Source organism: Oncorhynchus tshawytscha, linkage group LG31 (genome assembly GCF_018296145.1).
Source record: "Oncorhynchus tshawytscha isolate Ot180627B linkage group LG31, Otsh_v2.0, whole genome shotgun sequence".
Taxonomy (NCBI): domain Eukaryota; kingdom Metazoa; phylum Chordata; class Actinopteri; order Salmoniformes; family Salmonidae; genus Oncorhynchus; species Oncorhynchus tshawytscha.
Window position 1 is genome coordinate 6,318,337 of NC_056459.1, and position 21,795 is coordinate 6,340,131.

Sequence of the window (21,795 nt, forward strand, 5' to 3'; positions counted from 1 at the left end):
CTGTTTTTCATGTCCGTTGTCATTTGTTCCAAATGTTCTTTCTCTTTCCTTTGGTCTTCCATGTGAGATTCTGTCTCCTCTCTCTGTTGCTGTATCTCACTCCTCATTTGTTCCAGCTCCTCTCTCTCCTTTGTTAGCACATCCCGACTTTCTTCAATGTCTTGTTTCTCTCTTTCAATCTTGTCATTCATGAGTTCCAGTTCGTTCTGCTTTTGTTTGTTCTTTTCCATAAAACCCACCATTTCTTCTCTTTCTTTTTGAGTTTGGATAGCCAGTTCTTCTACCTTCCCCCTCTCCCGTCTTGTCTCATCCATGACCTGATTTACGTCTTCAGACCGTCTTTCTAACTCAGCTTTGATCTGATCCAGCTTTTCCTTCTCCACACGAATGTCTTGTTTGTTTTGTTCTATTTCCTCCAATTGTCCCTGGGTTTCAGACTTCATCAGATCAAACTCATCTCTTTCTTTCATGGTCAATCCCTTCTTTCTCTCAAAGGCTTCTTTTTCCTTCTGTATCTCCTCCTTTACATCTTCAAGTTGTTGTCTTTCCTCGTGAGCTTTTCCTTCCAGTCTATTTCCATAGGCTCGGTCTGTGCTTCTGCTTCAGCCTTCAAGCTTGTCAAGTCTTCCCTTTGTCTTTTCATCAGTTCTAGACTGATATCCAATTCCTCTTTCTCCTTACGTATCTTACCTCGCCTCTCTTCCAACTGATCTTTCTCTTTCAGTGTTTCATCCTTCCTGTTGTTCACTTCCTTCTTCTCTCTATCTAGTTCTTCACGCATTTTTTCCAACTCAAGCAATTTTGCATTCAGCTGGTCCTTTTCACTGTCAATTTCATCTCTAAGTCTTTTGATTTCACAACTTTCCTTCTTTAAGATGTCCATCTTCCTTCCTATTTCTTCCCGCATTCCATCCTCTTCCTCTTTGAGCCTAGCCATCTTGTTATCCATGTTGTCTTTTTCTCTCACCATTTCTGCCTCTTTCACTCTCAGTTCACCCATTGAGCTTTCTATAATTTCCTTGTCATTATCCACCTCTAGCAACTGTTTTTTCATGTCCGTCGTCATTTGTTCCAAACGTTCTTTCTCTTTCCTTTGGTCTTCCATGTGAGATTCTGTCTCCTCTCTCTGTTGCTGTATCTCACTCCTCATTTGTTCCAGCTCCTCTCTCTCCTTTGTTAGCACATCCCAACTTTCTTCAATGTCTTGTTTCTCTCTTTCAATCTTGTCATTCATGAGTTCCAGTTCGTTCTGCTTTTGTTTGTTCTTTTCCATAAAACCCACCATTTCTTCTCTTTCTTTTTGAGTTTGGATAGCCAGTTCTTCAACATTCCCCCTCTCCCTTCTTGTCTCATCCATGACCTGATTTACGTCTTCAGACCGTCTTTCTAACTCAGCTTTGATCTGATCCAGCTTTTCCTTCTCCACACGAATGTCTTGTTCTATTTCCTCCAATTGTCCCTGGGTTTCAGACTTCATCAGATCAAACTCATCTCTTTCTTTCATGGTCAATCCCTTCTTTCTCTCAAAGGCTTCTTTTTCCTTCTGTATCTCCTCCTTTACATCTTCAAGTTGTTGTCTTTCCCTTGTGAGCTTTTCCTTCCAGTCTATTTCCATAGGCTCGGTCTGTGCTTCTGCTTCAGCCTTCAAGCTTGTCAAGTCTTCCCTTTGTCTTTTCATCAGTTCTAGACTGATATCCAATTCCTCTTTCTCCTTACGTATCTTACCTCGCCTCTCTTCCAACTGATCTTTCTCTTTCAGTGTTTCATCCTTCCTGTTGTTCACTTCCTTCTTCTCTCTATCTAGTTCTTCACGCATTTTTTCCAACTCAAGCAATTTTGCATTCAGCTGGTCCTTTTCACTGTCAATTTCATCTCTAAGTCTTTTGATTTCACAACTTTCCTTCTTTAAGATGTCCATCTTCCTTCCTATTTCTTCCCGCATTCCATCCTCTTCCTCTTTGAGCCTAGCCATCTTGTTATCCATGTTGTCTTTTTCTCTCACCATTTCTGCCTCTTTCACCCTCAGTTCACCCATTGAGCTTTCTATAATTTCCTTGTCATTATCCACCTCTAGCAACTGTTTTTTCATGTCCGTCGTCATTTGTTCCAAACGTTCTTTCTCTTTCCTTTGGTCTTCCATGTGAGATTCTGTCTCCTCTCTCTGTTGCTGTATCTCACTCCTCATTTGTTCCAGCTCCTCTCTCTCCTTTGTTAGCACATCCCAACTTTCTTCAATGTCTTGTTTCTCTCTTTCAATCTTGTCATTCATGAGTTCCAGTTCGTTCTGCTTTTGTTTGTTCTTTTCCATAAAACCCACCATTTCTTCTCTTTCTTTTTGAGTTTGGATAGCCAGTTCTTCAACATTCCCCCTCTCCCGTCTTGTCTCATCCATGACCTGATTTACGTCTTCAGACCGTCTTTCTAACTCAGCTTTGATCTGATCCAGCTTTTCCTTCTCCACACGAATGTCTTGTTTGTTTTGTTCTATTTCCTCCAATTGTCCCTGGGTTTCAGACTTCATCAGATCAAACTCATCTCTTTCTTTCATGGTCAATCCCTTCTTTCTCTCAAAGGCTTCTTTTTCCTTCTGTATCTCCTCCTTTACATCTTCAAGTTGTTTTCTTTCCCTCGTGAGCTTTTCCTTCCAGTCTATTTCCATAGGCTCGGTCTGTGCTTCTGCTTCAGCCTTCAAGCTTGTCAAGTCTTCCCTTTGTCTTTTCATCACTTCTAGACTGATATCCAATTCCTCTTTCTCCTTACTTATCTTACCTCGCCTCTCTTCCAACTGATCTTTCTCTTTCAGTGTTTCATCCTTCCTGTTGTTCACTTCCTTCTTCTCTCTATCTAGTTCTTCACGCATTTTTTCCAACTCAAGCAATTTTGCATTCAGCTGGTCCTTTTCACTGTCAATTTCATCTCTAAGTCTTTTGATTTCACAACTTTCCTTCTTTAAGATGTCCATCTTCCTTCCTATTTCTTCCCGCATTCCATCCTCTTCCTCTTTGAGCCTAGCCATCTTGTTATCCATGTTGTCTTTTTCTCTCACCATTTCTGCCTCTTTCACTCTCAGTTCCCCCATTGAGCTTTCTATCATTTCCTTGTCATTATCCACCTCTAGCAACTGTTTTTTCATGTCCGTTGTCATTTGTTTCAAATGTTCTTTCTCTTTCCTTTGGTCTTCCATGTGAGATTCTGTCTCCTCTCTCTGTTGCTGTATCTCACTCCTCATTTGTTCCAGCTCCTCTCTCTCCTTTGTTAGCACATCCCGACTTTCTTCAATGTCTTGTTTCTCTCTTTCAATCTTGTCATTCATGAGTTCCAGTTCGTTCTGCTTTTGTTTGTTCTTTTCCATAAAACCCACCATTTCTTCTCTTTCTTTTTGAGTTTGGATAGCCAGTTCTTCAACCTTCCCCCTCTCCCGTCTTGTCTCATCCATTAGCTGATTCATGTCTTCAGACCGTCTCTGCATTTCAAAACTGTTCTGCTCTGTGATCTTTCTCATCCTGTTCATCTCATTCGTTATACTGTCTTCTTCTTTTCTCAGTTCGATAATTATGTTTTCTACTTTTCTCATCTCACACTTTCTCTGCTCTAGCTCATCCATATTCTGCTCTATCATTTTCTTTTTTCTGTCCATCTCACATCTCTCTTTTTCCATCTCTGTCTTTGTCTGATTAATTAGAAATGTTTCTTTAATTTGCTCTTGCGTGATATTTTCTATCTCTTCTCTCTGATTGTTTACCTCTGTTCTGAGTTTATTCAGATCTTCTCTCTCCTTTGATAGAATGTCTTGTTTGCTGTCTATGTCCTCTTTCTGTCTTTTTATTTCAGCGCTCATCAATTCTTCTTCGATTTTACTCCTCTTTGTCTCTTCCACAAAACAATCAATTTGGTTCTTTTGTTGTTGTATTTGGACAGGAATTTGTGATGCACTGACTTTCTCCCTCTTTGTGTCTTCTATGATCATATCTAGGTCGTTGGACTTTTTCTGTAACTCCAGTTTCATTTTTTCAAGCTTTTCTCTCTCAACTTGTACCTTAATCTTCTCTTGTTCCATCTTCCCCTTTTCTTTCTGCGTTTCAGATCTCATCAGCTCCAAGTCCTTTTTCTCTTTTTCCGAAATGTTCCTGTTTCTTATCGTATCCTCTTTTTCTTTTTGCATCTTACTTGTCAGATCTTCAAGTTCCTTTCTTTCCCTGTTCAGGCGTTCACCCCGTTCATCTTTGTCTTCTTTCCATCCCTCTATTTGAGCTTTTAAGTTCAGCAGATCTTCATTCTCCTTCTTTGTCAGTTCCAGGATGGCTTCCATCTCCTCCTTACGTTTCTCTATGTAAGCTTGCTCTACTGCTAGTTTATTTCTTTCCGCCACGGTAGCCTTTTTAATGTTTCCCATTTCAATTTTCTCTTTGCTAAATTTAACAAGCGTTTGTTTAAATTTATCTTTTGCTTTTTTAAAGTCCTGCATCTTTTGTGTTTTATATTGCATTTCCCTTACGATGACCTGTCTTTTCCTTTGCATCTCTGCATCCATTTGTTCGAGATTTTCTTTTTTCTTTTCTATGTCCTCAATAATTTGTCTGCCCTCCTCTCGTTGTTTTGTGATCATGTTCTCCATCTCCGCCTTTTCCTTCTCAAACTCGGCTTTTGACTTTTCCAGGTCATACTTCTCTCTCATAATCATTTTCTCTCTGCGTTCCAAGTCTCTTCTTTCTTTTTCAATGGCGGTTCTTAGCTCTTGTGACTCAAATGGTATCTCAGTTGTCGTATCTCCAAGGTAGGTTTTCTCTGTTTCATCCTGTGGCCTCTGGACCGTGGTCTTCATCATTGGCATTTCTTTTTTCCTTCCGTTTTTTCCCTCCGTCTGTCTGTCAAGCTCAGCTTTCATAGACTCCATCATATCCTTTCCAAAGCAGAAAATTGATTTGAACATAGAAACTTGCCTTTTGGGCACTTTACATAGAAACTACATTATGTCTTAATGAATCATTTTCACAGTTTGACAATCACCCTGTGGATAATGGTAATGAGGATGGAGAGCTCCATACACATAGTTACTTAAAGTTACGTCTCTGATTCATTTTGAAATATACATTGAACAAAAATATAAAAGCAACATGCAACAATTTCAGTTCAGTTCATATTAGGAAATTAGTCAATTTAAATCAATTCATTGGGTCCTAATCTATGGATTTCACATGACTGGGAATACAGATTTGCATCTGTTGGTCAAAGATACCTTAAAAAAAGTAGGGGTGTGGATCAGAAAACCAGGCAGTATCTGGTATGAGCACGATTTGCCTCATGCAGCGCGACACATCTCCTTCACATAGACTTGATCAGGCTGTTGATTGTGGCCTGTGGAATGTTGTCCCTCTCCTATTTAATGGCTGTGCAAAGTTTCTGGATATTAGCATAAACTGGAAAATGCTGTCGTACACGTCGATCCAGAGCATCCCAAACATGTTTCAATGGGCGACATATTTTGTGAGTATGCAGGCCATGGAAGAACTGGGACATTTACAACTTCCAGGACTTGTTTTTACAGATCCTTGCAACATGGGGCCGTGCATTATCATGCTGAAACATGAGGTGATGGTGGCGGATGAATGGCACGACAATGGGCCTCAGGATTTTGGCACGGTATCTCTGTGCATTCAAATTGCCATCGATAAAATGCAATTGTGTTTGCCTGCCCATACCATAACCCCATTGCCACCATGGACCACTTTGTTCACAACATTGACCTCAGCAAACCGCTCACCCACACAACGCCATCTGCCATCTGCCCGGTACAGTTGAAACCGGGATTAATCCGTAAAGAGCACACTTCTCCAGCGTGCCAGTGTCCATCAACGGTGAGCCTTTGCACACTGAAGTTGGTTATGACGCCAAATTGCAGTCAAGTCAAGACCCTGGAGAGGATGACGAGCACGCAGATTAGCTTCCCTGACGCGGTTTCTGACAATTTGGGCAGAAATTCTTCGATTGTGCAAACCCACAATTTCATCAGCTGTCCGGATGGCTGTCCGACCAACCCGCAGGTGAATAGTCGGATTACACGTGGTGGCGTGGTTACACGTGGTCTGCGGTTGTGAGGCCGGTTGGATGTACTGCCAAATTCTCTAATATGACGTTGGATGCAGCGTATGAGATATTAACATTCAATTATCTGGCAACAACTCTGATGGACACTCATGCAGTGAGCATGCCAATTGCATGCTCCCTCAAATCCTGAGACATCTGTGGCATTGTCTTGTGTGACAAAACTGCACATTTTAGAGTGGCCTTTTATTGTCCTCAGCACAAGGTGCACCTATGTAATGATCATGCTGTTTAATCAACTTCTTGGATTAACTTGGCAAAAGATAAATGCTCACAAACAGGGATGTAAACAACATTTGAGAGAAATATGTTTTTTGTCCAACACTTCACATGTTGCGTTCATATTTTTTTCCCAGTATATTTTATTGATGGCATTCTAAAAAAATTGCAAGTTTCTGTTTACTTCAATTCCTGTTCTGTTTATTTTGAGGTTGGACTTGTGTAATTAGCAGGCCTGCATTTTTTGTGAATGAATCAGAGATTTTTGTGTGTGAATCAGAGACTTTTCCACAACAAATTTGACAACCAATCTTTGGGATGTTGGCCCTATAAATCTTGTAAAAAATATGCAACACAATAATTCGGTACATACCTTCGCTTTCCTTGCATTGTCCTCTTTAATCTTCCTTTTTTCCCTTTGTATCTCCTCCCTTGCCAGGTCTATCTCTGCAACCGCTCTCTGAATTTCATCTTTCATCTGTTCCATCTTTTCACTCTCAGTCTTTCCATCTTCCATCTTCTGTTTCAGCTCTTCCCGTTGTCTCTGTATCTTTGACTTCACCAGTTCTAACTCATCCCTCTCTCGCATGATCTTCTCCATCCTTTGCTCCAGCTCTTTTTTTCTTTTTTGTGTCTCCGTCTTCATCAGTCTGATTTTGTCCTTTTCCCCTTTTAACTCCCCCTTGCTCAGTTCCATTTCTTCTTTCACCCTTCTTAACACCTCTCTGGTTTGTTCCACCTCTAGAATCAACCTCTGGATTACAGCATTCACTCTGTCTTTGTCACCCATCTCCATATTGCTTTCTTCCATCCTGTTTTCCATTGCCACTTTTGTTTGTCGTACCATTTCTCTGGTTCGCTCTACCTCTTGGATTAATCTCTGTATCTCAGCATTCATCTGTTCCTTCTCATCAATATCTCTAAAGCCCTCTTCCAGACGAATCTCCAGTTGCTCTTTTGTTCTTTCTATTTCAGCCTTCGCCTGTTCAATTGCATCTCTCTCCCTTTTGGTCTCTTCCCTTCTTTGTTCCATCTCTTCTTCTGCCCTCTCTATTTCATCCTTCATCTTTTCCATTTCTTCCTTTTTTCTCTTAGTCTTTCTCATCATCTGTTCAAGGTCCTTTTTCTTCCTTTGCATCTCAGTCTTCACTAGTTCCATCTCTCCAATCTCTCTCTTGGCCTTCTGCATCATGTTCTCGACCTCTTGTCTCTGCCTCTGAATATCTTCCCTCACACTTTTCAGCTCATCCATTTCTGTCTCTGCTTGTTGCATTTTGTTTTCAATTTCCTCTTTCTGCTTCTGTATCTCAGATTTGATCCTTTCCATCTCCTCTTTCTCACTCTTTGTTTCTGTCATCTTGTTTTCAATGTCCTCTTTCTGTCTTTGTATTTCAGCCTTCGTTTGTTCCAGCTTGTCCATCTCTCTCTTTGTCTTCTCCATCCTTGCTTCAATCTCATCTCTCTGTCTCTCTAGGTCAAATTTTATTGTTTCTATCTGGTTAATCTCTGTCTTAATTTCCTCCATTCTCTTATTCAGCTCCACATTTTCTCGATGCAGTTTGGCTCTCTCTTCCCGCTCGTCCCTCTGTACCTCATCCCAGAGTTTTTCCATCTCTTCTTTTACTCTGTTTAGCTCATCCTTGACCGTTTCATAGGGTGCTTTCTCTCTTATTGTTTCTTCCCTTATTCTCTCCAAAAGTTGTTTTTCTCTCTGAATTTCATCCTTCATCTGTTCCATCACGTCTCTGGCTTGCCTTGTCCTCTCAATGGATCTAGTCATTTCCTCATGCTGGTTCTGTACTTCAACCTTCATCCGTTCCACTTCGCCTCTCTCTAGACTTGTGGCATCCCTGCCTTGTTTTAACTCCCTCTCTATTTTCTTCTTGGTTCTCTCTATCTCCTCTCTATCTCTCTGCATTTCAGCTCTCAGTTCAAGTTCTTCCTTGACAGCTTCCTCCTGCTTTTTCTCAAGCTCCTGCTTTTTATTCAGGGTCTCACACCGAAGCAATTCCAAGTCCTCTCTTTCTCTTGCAGTTTCATGGATTTGTCTTTTCAACATGGCCCTTTCTGACAAAACCTCCGTTTTAATTTGCTCAAGCATCTCCCTCTCGCTTTGTTTCATCCATCTTCTTTTGTAAGTCCCCTTTTTGCTCTGAAACTGTATTTCTTCGGAATCGTCTTCGGCTCTCCGTATCTCGTCTCTTACTTTCTCCAACATTTCTCTTTCCCTTTGGATTTCAGCTCGTTGTTCATATCTCTGTTTCTCAATTTCATCTTTCATCTGTTCCATCTTTTCACTCTCAGTCTTTCCATCTTCCATCTTCTGTTTCAGCTCTTCCCGTTGTCTCTGTATCTTTGACTTCACCAGTTCTAACTCATCCCTCTCTCGCATGATCTTCTCCATCCTTTGCTCCAGCTCTTTTTTTCTTTTTTGTGTCTCCGTCTTCATCAGTCTGATTTTGTCCTTTTCCCCTTTTAACTCCCCCTTGCTCAGTTCCATTTCTTCTTTCACCCTTCTTAACACCTCTCTGGTTTGTTCCACCTCTAGAATCAACCTCTGGATTACAGCATTCACTCTGTCTTTGTCACCCATCTCCATATTGCTTTCTTCCATCCTGTTTTCCATTGCCACTTTTGTTTGTCGTACCATTTCTCTGGTTCGCTCTACCTCTTGGATTAATCTCTGTATCTCAGCATTCATCTGTTCCTTCTCATCAATATCTCTAAAGCCCTCTTCCAGACGAATCTCCAGTTCCTCTTTTGTTCTTTCTATTTCAGCCTTCGCCTGTTCAATTGCATCTCTCTCCCTTTTGGTCTCTTCCCTTCTTTGTTCCATCTCTTCTTCTGCTCTCTCTATTTCATCCTTCATCTTTTCCATTTCTTCCTTTTTCTCTTAGTCTTTCTCATCATCTGTTCAAGGTCCTTTTTCTTCCTTTGCATCTCAGTCTTCACTAGTTCCATCTCTCCAATCTCTCTCTTGGCCTTCTGCATCATGTTCTCGACCTCTTGTCTCTGCCTCTGAATATCTTCCCTCACACTTTTCAGCTCATCCATTTCTGTCTCTGCTTGTTGCATTTTGTTTTCAATTTCCTCTTTCTGCTTCTGTATCTCAGATTTGATCCTTTCCATCTCCTCTTTCTCACTCTTTGTTTCTGTCATCTTGTTTTCAATGTCCTCTTTCTGTCTTTGTATTTCAGCCTTCGTTTGTTCCAGCTTGTCCATCTCTCTCTTTGTCTTCTCCATCCTTGCTTCAATCTCATCTCTCTGTCTCTCTAGGTCAAATTTTATTGTTTCTATCTGGTTAATCTCTGTCTTAATTTCCTCCATTCTCTTATTCAGCTCCACATTTTCTCGATGCAGTTTGGCTCTCTCTTCCCGCTCGTCCCTCTGTACCTCATCCCAGAGTTTTTCCATCTCTTCTTTTACTCTGTTTAGCTCATCCTTGACCGTTTCATAGGGTGCTTTCTCTCTTATTGTTTCTTCCCTTATTCTCTCCAAAAGTTGTTTTTCTCTCTGAATTTCATCCTTCATCTGTTCCATCACATCTCTGGCTTGCCTTGTCCTCTCAATGGATCTAGTCATTTCCTCATGCTGGTTCTGTACTTCAACCTTCATCCGTTCCACTTCGCCTCTCTCTAGACTTGTGGCATCCCTGCCTTGTTTTAACTCCCTCTCTATTTTCTTCTTGGTTCTCTCTATCTCCTCTCTATCTCTCTGCATTTCAGCTCTCAGTTCAAGCTCTTCCTTGACAGCTTCATCCTTCTTTTTCTCAAGCTCCAGCCTTTTCTTCAGGGTTTCACACCGAAGCAATTCCAAGTCCTCTCTTTCTCTTGCAGTTTCATGGATTTGTCTTTTCAACATGGCCCTTTCTGACAAAACCTCCGTTTTAATTTGCTCAAGCATCTCCCTCTCTTGCTTTGTTTCATCCATCTTCTTTTGTAAGTCCCCTTTTTTGCTCTGAAACTGTATTTCTTCGGAATCGTCTTCGGCTCTCCGTATCTCGTCTCTTACTTTCTCCAACATTTCTCTTTCCCTTTGGATTTCAGCTCGTTGTTCATATCTCTGTTTCTCAATTTCATCTTTCATCTGTTCCATCTTTTCACTCTCAGTCTTTCCATCTTCCATCTTCTGTTTCAGCTCTTCCCGTTGTCTCTGTATCTTTGACTTCACCAGTTCTAACTCATCCCTCTCTCGCATGATCTTCTCCATCCTTTGCTCCAGCTCTTTTTTTCTTTTTTGTGTCTCCGTCTTCATCAGTCTGATTTTGTCCTTTTCCCCTTTTAACTCCCCCTTGCTCAGTTCCATTTCTTCTTTCACCCTTCTTAACACCTCTCTGGTTTGTTCCACCTCTAGAATCAATCTCTGGATTACAGCATTCACTCTGTCTTTGTCACCCATCTCCATATTGCTTTCTTCCATCCTGTTTTCCATTGCCACTTTTGTTTGTCGTACCATTTCTCTGGTTCGCTCTACCTCTTGGATTAATCTCTGTATCTCAGCATTCATCTGTTCCTTCTCATCAATATCTCTAAAGCCCTCTTCCAGACGAATCTCCAGTTGCTCTTTTGTTCTTTCTATTTCAGCCTTCGCCTGTTCAATTGCATCTCTCTCCCTTTTGGTCTCTTCCCTTCTTTGTTCCATCTCTTCTTCTGCCCTCTCTATTTCATCCTTCATCTTTTCCATTTCTTCCTTTTTTCTCTTAGTCTTTCTCATCATCTGTTCAAGGTCCTTTTTCTTCCTTTGCATCTCAGTCTTCACTAGTTCCATCTCTCCAATCTCTCTCTTGGCCTTCTGCATCATGTTCTCGACCTCTTGTCTCTGCCTCTGAATATCTTCCCTCACACTTTTCAGCTCATCCATTTCTGTCTCTGCTTGTTGCATTTTGTTTTCAATTTCCTCTTTCTGCTTCTGTATCTCAGATTTGATCCTTTCCATCTCCTCTTTCTCACTCTTTGTTTCTGTCATCTTGTTTTCAATGTCCTCTTTCTGTCTTTGTATTTCAGCCTTCGTTTGTTCCAGCTTGTCCATCTCTCTCTTTGTCTTCTCCATCCTTGCTTCAATCTCATCTCTCTGTCTCTCTAGGTCAAATTTTATTGTTTCTATCTGGTTAATCTCTGTCTTAATTTCCTCCATTCTCTTATTCAGCTCCACATTTTCTCGATGCAGTTTGGCTCTCTCTTCCTGCTCGTCCCTCTGTACCTCGTCCCAGAGTTTTTCCATCTCTTCTTTTACTCTGTTTAGCTCATCCTTGACCGTTTCATAGGGTTCTTTCTCTCTTATTGTTTCTTCCCTTATTCTCTCCAAAAGTTGTTTTTCTCTCTGAATTTCATCCTTCATCTGTTCCATCACATCTCTGGCTTGCCTTGTCCTCTCAATGGATCTAGTCATTTCCTCATGCTGGTTCTGTACTTCAACCTTCATCCGTTCCACTTCGCCTCTCTCTAGACTTGTGGCATCCCTGCCTTGTTTTAACTCCCTCTCTATTTTCTTCTTGGTTCTCTCTATCTCCTCTCTATCTCTCTGCATTTCAGCTCTCAGTTCAAGCTCTTCCTTGACAGCTTCATCCTTCTTTTTCTCAAGCTCCTGCTTTTTATTCAGGGTCTCACACCGAAGCAATTCCAAGTCCTCTCTTTCTCTTGCAGTTTCATGGATTTGTCTTTTCAACATGGCCCTTTCTGACAAAACCTCCGTTTTAATTTGCTCAAGCATCTCCCTCTCTTGCTTTGTTTCATCCATCTTCTTTTGTAAGTCCCCTCTTTTGCTCTGAAGCTGCGTTTCTTCGGAGTCTTCTTCGGCTCTCCGTATCTCGTCTCTTACTTTCTCCAACATTTCTCTTTCTCGTTGGATTTCAGCTCGTTGCTCAAGCTCTTCTTTCACTGCTTCATATCTCTGTTTCTCAATTTCATCTTTTACTCTTCCAGCCTCGTCTCTTTGCTTTTTCAGCTGGGACTCCACTTTTTGTACGACCAGCTTTGCCTGATCCACCTCATATTTTGCTCTGTTTGTCTCCTTCACACGGTTCTCTATTTCTGTCATCTGTCTTTGGAGTTCAGCCTTCATCTCTACGATCTCTTCCTTCTCTTGCTTTGTGACTTGCTTGCTCCTCTCGATCTCTTCCCTTTCTTCCTGAAGTTTACGCTCCATTTCCGTTAAGTCCTCATTCTTTATTTTGGCCTCTTCTGATATTTTCTCTGCAATGTTCTTCTCGTCTTTCACACGGGCTTGAATTTTTTCTAGGTTCTCTCTTTCTCGTTGCGTTTCCACCTTGTTTCTTTCTATTTCCTCTCGCACTTTCTGTTTTTCCTCCTTCAACCTTTCAAGTGTTTCCGTCTCTTGCTGCGCTCTTGCTCTCTGTTCCACCTCGTCTTTCTCTGTTTCACACCATTTCCTTTCCATTTCCTCTTTCAATTGAATTATCTCACACTTAACCTCTTCATAATGCTCTCGCTCTTTCTCTGTCTTTTCCCTTCTACTCTCCAAATCTTCACGTTGTCTCTGTATCTCTGCTTTTATTTCTTCCATTTTGTCTTTTGCTTGTTTTGTCTCTGTAACTTTTTCTTCTATATCTTCTATCTGTCTCTGTATATTAACTTTCATCTGCTCCATTTGCTCCTTTTCTCTTCTTGTGATCTCCCTGCTTTGCTCATTCTCCTCTTTCATTCTCAGCGTTTCAAAATGAATCCTCTCCAATTCTTGTCTCTCTCTCATTGTCTCTTGCTTTTTCCTCTCCACGTTGTCTTTTTCCTTCTGAACTTCAGCTCTCAATTGTTTGATCCCATCTCTCTGTCGCTTTATTTCTTCACTCCACTTTTTGGCTTCCTCTCTCTCTCGGTTTCCTCTTGTTTTTTCAACGTCCTTGGCTTTCTGCATTTCAGACTTGAGCATTTCCACTTCTTCTCTCTGTCTCTGTATTTCAGCTCTCTGCTCCAGCTCCTCCTTGACAGTCTCATACCTTCTTTTCTCCATTTCCTCCTTCACTCGCCTGGTGTCATCTTTTTGTTTCTCCAGTGCTTCTTTCGTTCTCTGTATCTCTGCTTTTACGTTTTCCATTCTGTCATTTTCTTGCTTTGTCTCCTCAATGTTTCTCTCAATCGTTTCCACTTGTCTCTGCAGTTCAGCTTCCCTCTGTTCCATCTTATCATTCTCTCGCTTTGCTTCCTCTCTGTTTTGCTCAATCTCCTCTTTGTCCATTTGAATCGCATACTTGATCTGCTCCAACTCCTTTTGTTTTCGTAATGTTTCTTGTTTGTCCTTCTCAAGTGAATCCTTTTCTAGAAGAATCTCTGCTTTCATTTTGTTGACCAGGTCCTTCTCTTGCTTCGTCTTCTCCCTGTTTTGATCAACCTCCTCTTTAGCTCTCTGCAGCTCAGCTTTTACGGTGGCAAGTTCCTCTTTCTCTTGCTGGATCCTAACTCTCTGCTCAAGCTCTTCTTTCTCCGTTTCATACCACCTTCGATCCATCTCTTCTTTTACTTTGTTTATCTCACATTTAATCTGTTCAAACTGTTCTTTTTGTCTTTTAATGTCATCTCTTTTTGTCTCCAGCTGACCTTGCTCCCTGTGTACATCGGCCTTCATCGCTTCCATTTTTTCTTTTACTTGATTGGTTTCTGCAATTCTTATTTCCATGTCCTCTATCTGTCCCTGAATGTCAGCCTTAATCTGTTCCATTTTCTCCTGCTCTTGTTTTGTTGTTTCCTTGCAGTGCTCCATCTCCTCTTTTGCTCTCAATGTCTCATACTTGATCAATTCCAAACTCTGTCTCTCGTTAATGGTCTCATTGTGTCTTCTCTCCAGAATGTCTTTCTCTGTTTGGACATCAGCCCACATTTGTCGTATTCCGTCTTTCTCTATATTTATTTCCTCCATGTTCTGTTTCAGTTTTTCATTCACATTCTGGATCTCCATCCTCATCAGCTCCATCTTTGTGTTTTGCTCTTGTTTCTCAGCCATTAGCCTTTCTATTTCCTCTTGTTGTTGCTTAATCTTTGCTTTCATGTAGTTAGTTTCATTTCTCTCCCTTCTTGACCCCTCCCAAAGTTTTTCAATCTCCTCAATTGCTTGCATTGTTTCTTGTCTTCGTCTCTTAAGAGATTCCTTTTTTGTCTGTATGCCAAGTTTTGGTGTTGTCTTATCCTCTAATGTTGTGGTATCTCCATACCTTTGATCCAATCCTGTCTGTGTCATCTTACTGTTTCGTTGTCTCTGCTCTGTTGTGGGTGACGAAGAGCAATACATCAGAGTTTTCTCAAAGCAAACCAGTGAGCATAGCATTTATAAAAAGGTGAGCACTTTTTCAGATAAAGAACACCTGGCCATACTTTAAAGCAGCCTATCTTAAAGGTGCTACACATGCAGAATGTCTCACCCATGTGGAAGCTAGATGAATTGCAACAACAACTAGCCCCCCACACACACACACACAACACAACACTAAACAATACATTAATTCTACTATAACGGTGACAAACGGTGCCCACAAACTGTTAGGGCCTTAAGCTGTCCCAACCGCAGAGCCCCAACAGGAGTCCCAATACCTTACCACTGCTACACCAGCCAAGCCTTTTCTGGCAGCGAAACAGTTCATTCAGCCTCATTTACTGCCTTAAAAAAAACATATCTGATATGGCTGACTTTCTTAAACAAATGTTGTTTCTACTGACAATTGAGATGTACAAACTATGGCATAAGGGGACGACAAGTGGATAAGAGGCAATACGCAATATCGATTAAGACATTAATGAGCGAGCTAGGACGGATGTAGTCAATATAAGTATTTGTTCAGCACTTTTGAAATGTACAGTGACAGAATTCAGAACATGGGCCGGTCTTATAGTATTCTCCCTGTACACCAAGTCAGAACCGTAGGATAAATAAAGGGGGTATATAAGAAGACAATGAAGCTCTTAAAATATTTGATGATTACATTTCCCTAAAAGTGGTTCTAGACTACATGTGCACCACCAAGTCAGAACAGTAGGCGAAATTAAGAGGGGAAAATAGGCCAAATTATTAGGGTGAGGCACATGGGCTACTAACAGCTTACTACACAACATACATTTAGTATTACTTTCTTAGCTACAGTATACATACAGTATCTCTCTGGCATATGACATCATTATAGCAACAGCATGCAATACGTTTTTGGACTCACTTGAACAGGAAGGTGGCGCGACGGTCCTTCGTGGACAAATTTTGTCATGAAACTTTGTCATCAAAGTCTGGCATTCTCTGGATTTATGATGCTTTCAAGACAACTGGGAACTGGGAAAAAAACAAGTATTGGCTCTAGAAAGAGGCCCGAGTTCCCGACTTACAATTCCGAGTTGGAAATGTATTTTCCCAGTCGGATTGCGTTTTTCCCCCGATTTCCCAGTTGTCTTGAACTCACTGAAGTCAGATTTGAGAGCATGGCCAATGTTGAATGTTTATAATTTAAGCTTGGAAAAAAGACCGTTAAGGCTAGTGATTGCATTGCAATGCTTGCAGTTAGCCACTGATTCCTTCCAAACTACTCATTGTTGAATTTGCAATTTCCGTCTTGTTGTCTATGTTTATGTCCAATTTCTCTTCATATGACAAGGATTGAAAAGGATTTGCCAGTAGATTGTTAGCTTGATTCATGATGATAACAGCTAGCTAAGATTTTGAAAATATGATGTTGAGTCCAATCAAAGCAACTGTAGATATAACGTGATTTGACGTCATTTTATCAGTGGGTAATGACCTTGAGCCTTCTTGGATGGTATGTATTGAACAGTGTGTATTGTTTTCTCACAGAAACTGAAATGTATGTATGTGAAGAGTGTAGAATTTTAGCAAGCAGGACATTTTTGCAACCAGGAAACTATTTCTACATTGGCCACTTTCCACAGGCTGCCGTTGTTCGTTGTGCTCGAGGAGGACATGACCACCACGCCTCTTAGCGATGCCGATGGAAGAGAGGGAAAGTGCAGTTTTCCCATCTTGTCAAATACAAAGTCTGCATTTTAGAATGATAAAAAGTTTAGAATTGCAGGAAATTAACTTAAAAACCGCCGTCAACAAAATCTTGCTCGTCTTCATAAAAAAAAAAACAGTGTTGTTTGTTCGTTTAATAACAACTTTATGGCGGATACATTTATGGTGAAGAGCATGCCTAGAATGTTCCAACAATTTTATAATAAAGTGGACCGAAGATTAGAAATATGAATTAGTCTTACCTAGCTTGTCCATGAGTTCAGGCTCTTTCCGTCTCAATATCAGATGGAATGCAAGTTTGGTTTGTGGTGTCTCTCTCTCTACGGCTTCAAACAGAGCCCTCATCTGGTCTTGTGTGGTCTGGGCTGCACGGACGCGGTGCGTAAACTCTTCTGGGATAAGATGTTGTGAGATCACAGCGTCTACTATGGGCCCAGATAATCTCACCTGCGCAATGATCTGCTCTCTGAACTCCTCCAAGAAGTCCCCCACTAGGATTCAATAAATTAATTTCAATGAGTTGCTGAATGTATTAATTAATTCATTATCATGTAGCTTTATTTTAAGTATAACTGATTAAGATTTTTGTAAGATTATATACAATTTTATATAGTTACAGGCGACTCCTGATAAGTACAAACTGAATAAATTGTCATTTTTACTTGCTCTAGATGTCATTATTATATGATTCAATGCACACACATGCCAAGGGTGAACTGTCAATCACAAACACATATCGAAAGATGTCACAAAATAGAATTATAGTTTAATTTTGAATAATTGAAAATAATATAATACTATAATTTATCAAATGATGGCTGAATTATTTTATATATATATATATATATATATAAATAAATAAGAAGAAGAACTCAATCCTGAAGAGCAAAAGGGTATATACTGTTTTGCAGAACGCAAATTGTACCGTGGTTTCTTGATTTTGCCATGTTTGCCTCTTCCAATGTTCCTTAGGGGGCTGCTGTCCATGAGATCACTGGCCTGGTTGAAATGGATAAGGTGGCTTTATGTTATCAAACTCAGTTTGAACACGCACGCAGGCAGACTCACTCGCGCGTGCATACACCCCAAATATTTATACTCATATAGACATAAGTATGATTCACACAAAAATATCATGACAAGATGAGAAATAGGTTTCAAATTTCACATTTACAAAACATATTGATATGCCAAAAAATAACACCTTTAGAGACCTTGCGTTTTCGACTGTTTCTTTTTTTCAAAGAACAACTTTCTCACTTCTGTCCTCCTACTGTATGTCCCTGAATTTTCTCTATAAGGTTTTGGTTCCATTTTTTTTGTAGTACACATGTTTTATAGAAAATAATATTTAACATATTGGTGTAATGGTAGATAATCTACAGTATGTCATATCAGAGGAGTTGGGGAAAAAGCAGAAGACACTTTTCCATCTAGAATGTACCAATAAAGTATATATTATCTTATCTGAGTCAATTAAAACAACAACTCACCTTAGTAGTCACCGATTTGTGAGTAGAATTTATTCCGTTTACTTGTCCGATGTGGTGTTGGTGTAGGTTTTGCAGTCATACCAGATCAGTAGAGAAAGCAAATAGGCAGAGGTTTCATAAACATTTGATATCTTCTCTTTCCACACCATTGGTGTCCACTTAATTTGAAGGTGGATAAATGTAACAGAAAGTGAGCTTCCGTTTGATTGGTTGGAAGGCACTGCAGGGGTGGTAAAATATCTTAATACGCATCTTGCCCTTAGTCTGGCCCTCTCTGATAAGGGTGGGGTCCATCTCTGCCCTTTGATTGGCATGGTGCCAGACAACCGGAAGTCCCCAACCCAGAACTTGCAAAATAATAATGTGAACAAAACAGTGACGATTTTAGCATGTAAATCTTGGTGGGACAAACTCATCATTTATTTTTTAGAGGCATGCCAGCAAAGCCACAACACAACACTAAACATTAAATTAATTGCACTATAACGGTAAACAACGGTGCACAGAAACTGTTAGGGCAATACATAAAGCTGTCTTTCTTTTCAGCACAATAGAGTGAATCCTTACCACTGCTACACCTGGTTATCAGCGGAGACTTGTCTAGTAGCGAAACAGTTCATTCAGACTCATTTACTGCCTTTTAAAAAAACATAGCTGATATGGCTGACTTGGGGTTCTTTGGACGAGATTAAAGGACCATTTACTAAAAAAGGCTATATATACACTATATATACCCAGTGAAGGCAAAGAGCAGTGAGGGTTCTATCCCTACCCCAGAGTGTAATAGGGATTTTAGAATTGAATAGCTAACAAACGCTAACCCAGTCACATCAAACTCTGAAATGACAGCAAACAGTCCCTTTAAATAAGCTGTTTTCCATTGACATTTACAGTGCATTTGAATTCAGAGCTCTTGACTATTTCCACATTTCGTTACGTACAGCCTTGTTTTAAAATGTATTAAAAAAATGTTTTCCCACTCATCAATCTACACACAATACCCCATAATTACTAATTTATGCTAATTTATGTATATATATATATATAAATTAGCAAACATTTCTAAACCTGTTTTTGCTTTTCAAGGTCCTGGAGTGGCCTAACCAGTCTCCAGATCTCAACCCCATAGAAAATCTTTGGAGGGAGTTGAAAGTCCGTGTTGCCCAGCAACAGCCCCAAAACATCACTGCTCTAGAGGAGATCTGCATGGAGGAATGGGACAAAATACCAGCAACAGTGTGTGAAAACCTTGTGAAGACTTACAGAAAACATTTGACCTCTGTCATTGCCAACAAAGGGTATTTAACAAATTATTGAGATAAACTTTTGTTATTGACCAAATACTTATTTTCCACCACAATTTGCAAATCAATTCATTAAAAATCCTACAATGTGATTTTCTGGATTTGTTTTTCAAATTTTGTCTGTCATAGTTGAAGTGTACCTATGATGAAATTACAGGCCTCTCTCATATTTTTAAGTGGGAGAACTTGCACAATTGGGGCTGACTAAATACTTTTTTGCCCCACTGTACTTCACATAAAGTTGATCAGGCTGTTGATTGTGGCCTGTGGAATGTTGTCCCACTCCTCTTCAATGGCTGTGCGAAGTTGCTGAATATTGGCGGGAACTGGAACACGCTGTCATGTCGATCCAGAGCATCCCAAACATGCTCAATGACATGTATGTTGAGTATGCAGACCATGGAAGAACTGGGACATTTTCAGCTTCCGGGAATTGTCTACAGATCCTTGTGACATGGGGCCGTGCATTATCATGCTGAAACACGAGGTGATGGGGGCGAATGAATGGCACGACAATGGGCCTCAGGATCTTGTCAGGTTAACTCTTTGCATTCAAATTGCCTTTGATAAAATGCAATTCTGTTTGTTGACCCTAGTTTATGCCTGCCCATAACAGAACCTCATCGCCACCATGGGGCACTCTGTTCACAACGTTGACATCAGCAAACTGCTCACCCACACGAGTACCACTCTGTCATCTGCCCGGTACAGTTGAAACGAGGATTAATCTGTGAAGAGCACACTCCCCCAGCGTGCCAGTGGCCATCGAATGTGAGCATTTGCCCACTGAAGTCAGTTACGACACCGAACTGCAATCAGGTCAAGACCCTGGTGAGGTCGACGAGCACGCAGATGAGCTTCCCTGAAATCGTTTCTGATAGTTTGCACAGAAATTCTTTGGTTGTGCAAACTCACATGTTTCCTCAGCTGTCCAGGTGGCTGGTCTCAGACGATCCCACAGGTGAAGAAGCGGGATGTGGAGATCCTGGGCTGGTATGGTGACACGTGGTCTGCGGTTGTGAGGCTGGTTGGACGTACTGCCAAACTCTCTAAAATGATGTTGGAGGCGTAACATTAAATTCTCTGGCAACAGCTCTGGTCAACATATCTGCAGTCAGCATGCCAATTGTACGCTCCCTTAAAACTTGAGACATCTGTGGCTTTGTGTTGTATGACAAAACTACACATTTTAGAGTTAACTTATATTGTCCTTATCACAAGGTGCACCTGTGTAACGATCATGCTGTTTAATCATCTTCTTGATATGCCACACCTGTCAGGTGGATGGATTATCTTGGCAAAGAGATGTAAACACATTTGTGCATACAATTTGAGAGATATAAGCTTTTTGTGCGTATGGAACATTTCTGGGATCTTTTATTCAGCTCATGAAACACGGGACCAGTTCATTACATGTTGCGTTTATATTTTTGTTCAGTGTAGTTACCCAATCAATGCAGGACCCCCATTTACCCACTTGTGCCCCCTACCACCTCTTCTCCTCCCCTCTGACGATTAACTGAGCGGCAGCAGGCAGTAGTAGCCTGTCTACACTCATTGAGAGCAGGCTCCTGAATCCTCCTGTGAGTAGACGGAAAGAGGTATCCTGCACGTTTTCAAGTTAAAAGTCTCCATTACTCAGTTCAGTTTACTTCACATTTAGTTAGCTAATGTAATGGATTTGTTTGCCAGCGCAAGTCTAGATTGCACTAGCTGTACTATGCCTACAACAGTGAAGTTTCAGTCCGCTAGGTGTACCTCTAAACCATGGGTATATCTCTGGCTGATGTGGACATCCCCATGCATGCACCTTATCAAAATATGACTAATTAAATTGTACACCATCCCATTCTCTGGGCTCTGTCTGCAATCAGAACCAGTAGTATCTACTAGGAATAATTCATCATAACCAGTACTATCTACCAGGAATAATGAAACAATAGATGTTTGGTGCATCTATGAATTATGTATGACAGCGATAATATAGTAGACAGCATGTGTCCAAAAGTGATTGATGGTCTATTTTTAGTGTCACGTGTTTATGCCCTTTTATGGACATCCTGTCCGGATGTTCTCACGCTATGGACATCATGTCCGGAGAGAGATAAACTTCAGAAAACTCGTTGAGTATAAATCAGCAATATACGATGCATCAAAAAAGGCATTTTCAAAATTTGTATAGAACCCAAATACCAAATAACTGGACTGAAAGATCAAGTGTTGATGTCTAATGGACAACTGTGGAGGTATATGTTTAATTACCCGGCCTGTAAAGTGAAACTCTATACCTTAGCCGAAGGAGAAGAACGTACAGACCAGACCTTAGGAGTGGACCACAGGATTGAAGACTGGCATGTGTTTCGCAAGGTGGTGTGTCCTGAACTGAGAGTTAGCTCAAAGGGTTATAACGTGTACACGGGCTAGGAGGCCCATTGGGAAGTTGCCCCTGCCTCCTCAGGAAGAATATTTCATAGGGTGAAAATACAAAGAAAGAATGGACTTCCTTGTGGACTCGTGTAGAGTTCTATATCAGCAACGAGAAAATACACAACGGGAACTTCAGTGATGGTGGGCTGACAGGGGATTTTAGGTTACGTATGCTTATTTCTTTTAAAGGTTGGGATAATAATGGAATTGAAATAGTTTTTAGGTAGTGGATGCTCTCTTTTTACAGAGCCAGTGCATTATACATATGAATACTAAGGATGTTGATTCAA

General features: G+C 40.7%; 2 protein-coding genes across 2 annotated transcripts; both read right to left on the reverse strand.

Moving 5' to 3' along the window:
- Positions 1-285: 285 nt before the first annotated feature.
- Positions 286-9,190, reverse strand: LOC121841486 (trichohyalin-like). Its single transcript, XM_042310223.1, has 3 exons — positions 6,695-9,190; positions 2,468-4,900; positions 286-1,432 (listed from the first exon to the last, which is right to left on the reverse strand). The coding sequence occupies exons 1-3, from the start codon at positions 9,188-9,190 to the stop codon at positions 524-526; spliced, it is 5,838 nt and encodes a 1,945-aa protein (XP_042166157.1). The 3' UTR covers positions 286-523.
- Positions 9,179-17,931, reverse strand: LOC112229353 (trichohyalin). The gene is made up of 4 exons (XM_024395171.2): positions 17,775-17,931; positions 17,207-17,280; positions 16,524-16,772; positions 9,179-14,531 (listed from the first exon to the last, which is right to left on the reverse strand). The coding sequence occupies exons 2-4, from the start codon at positions 17,226-17,228 to the stop codon at positions 9,187-9,189; spliced, it is 5,616 nt and encodes a 1,871-aa protein (XP_024250939.2). The 5' UTR covers positions 17,229-17,280; positions 17,775-17,931; the 3' UTR covers positions 9,179-9,186.
- Between the last annotated feature and the right edge of the window lie 3,864 nt (positions 17,932-21,795).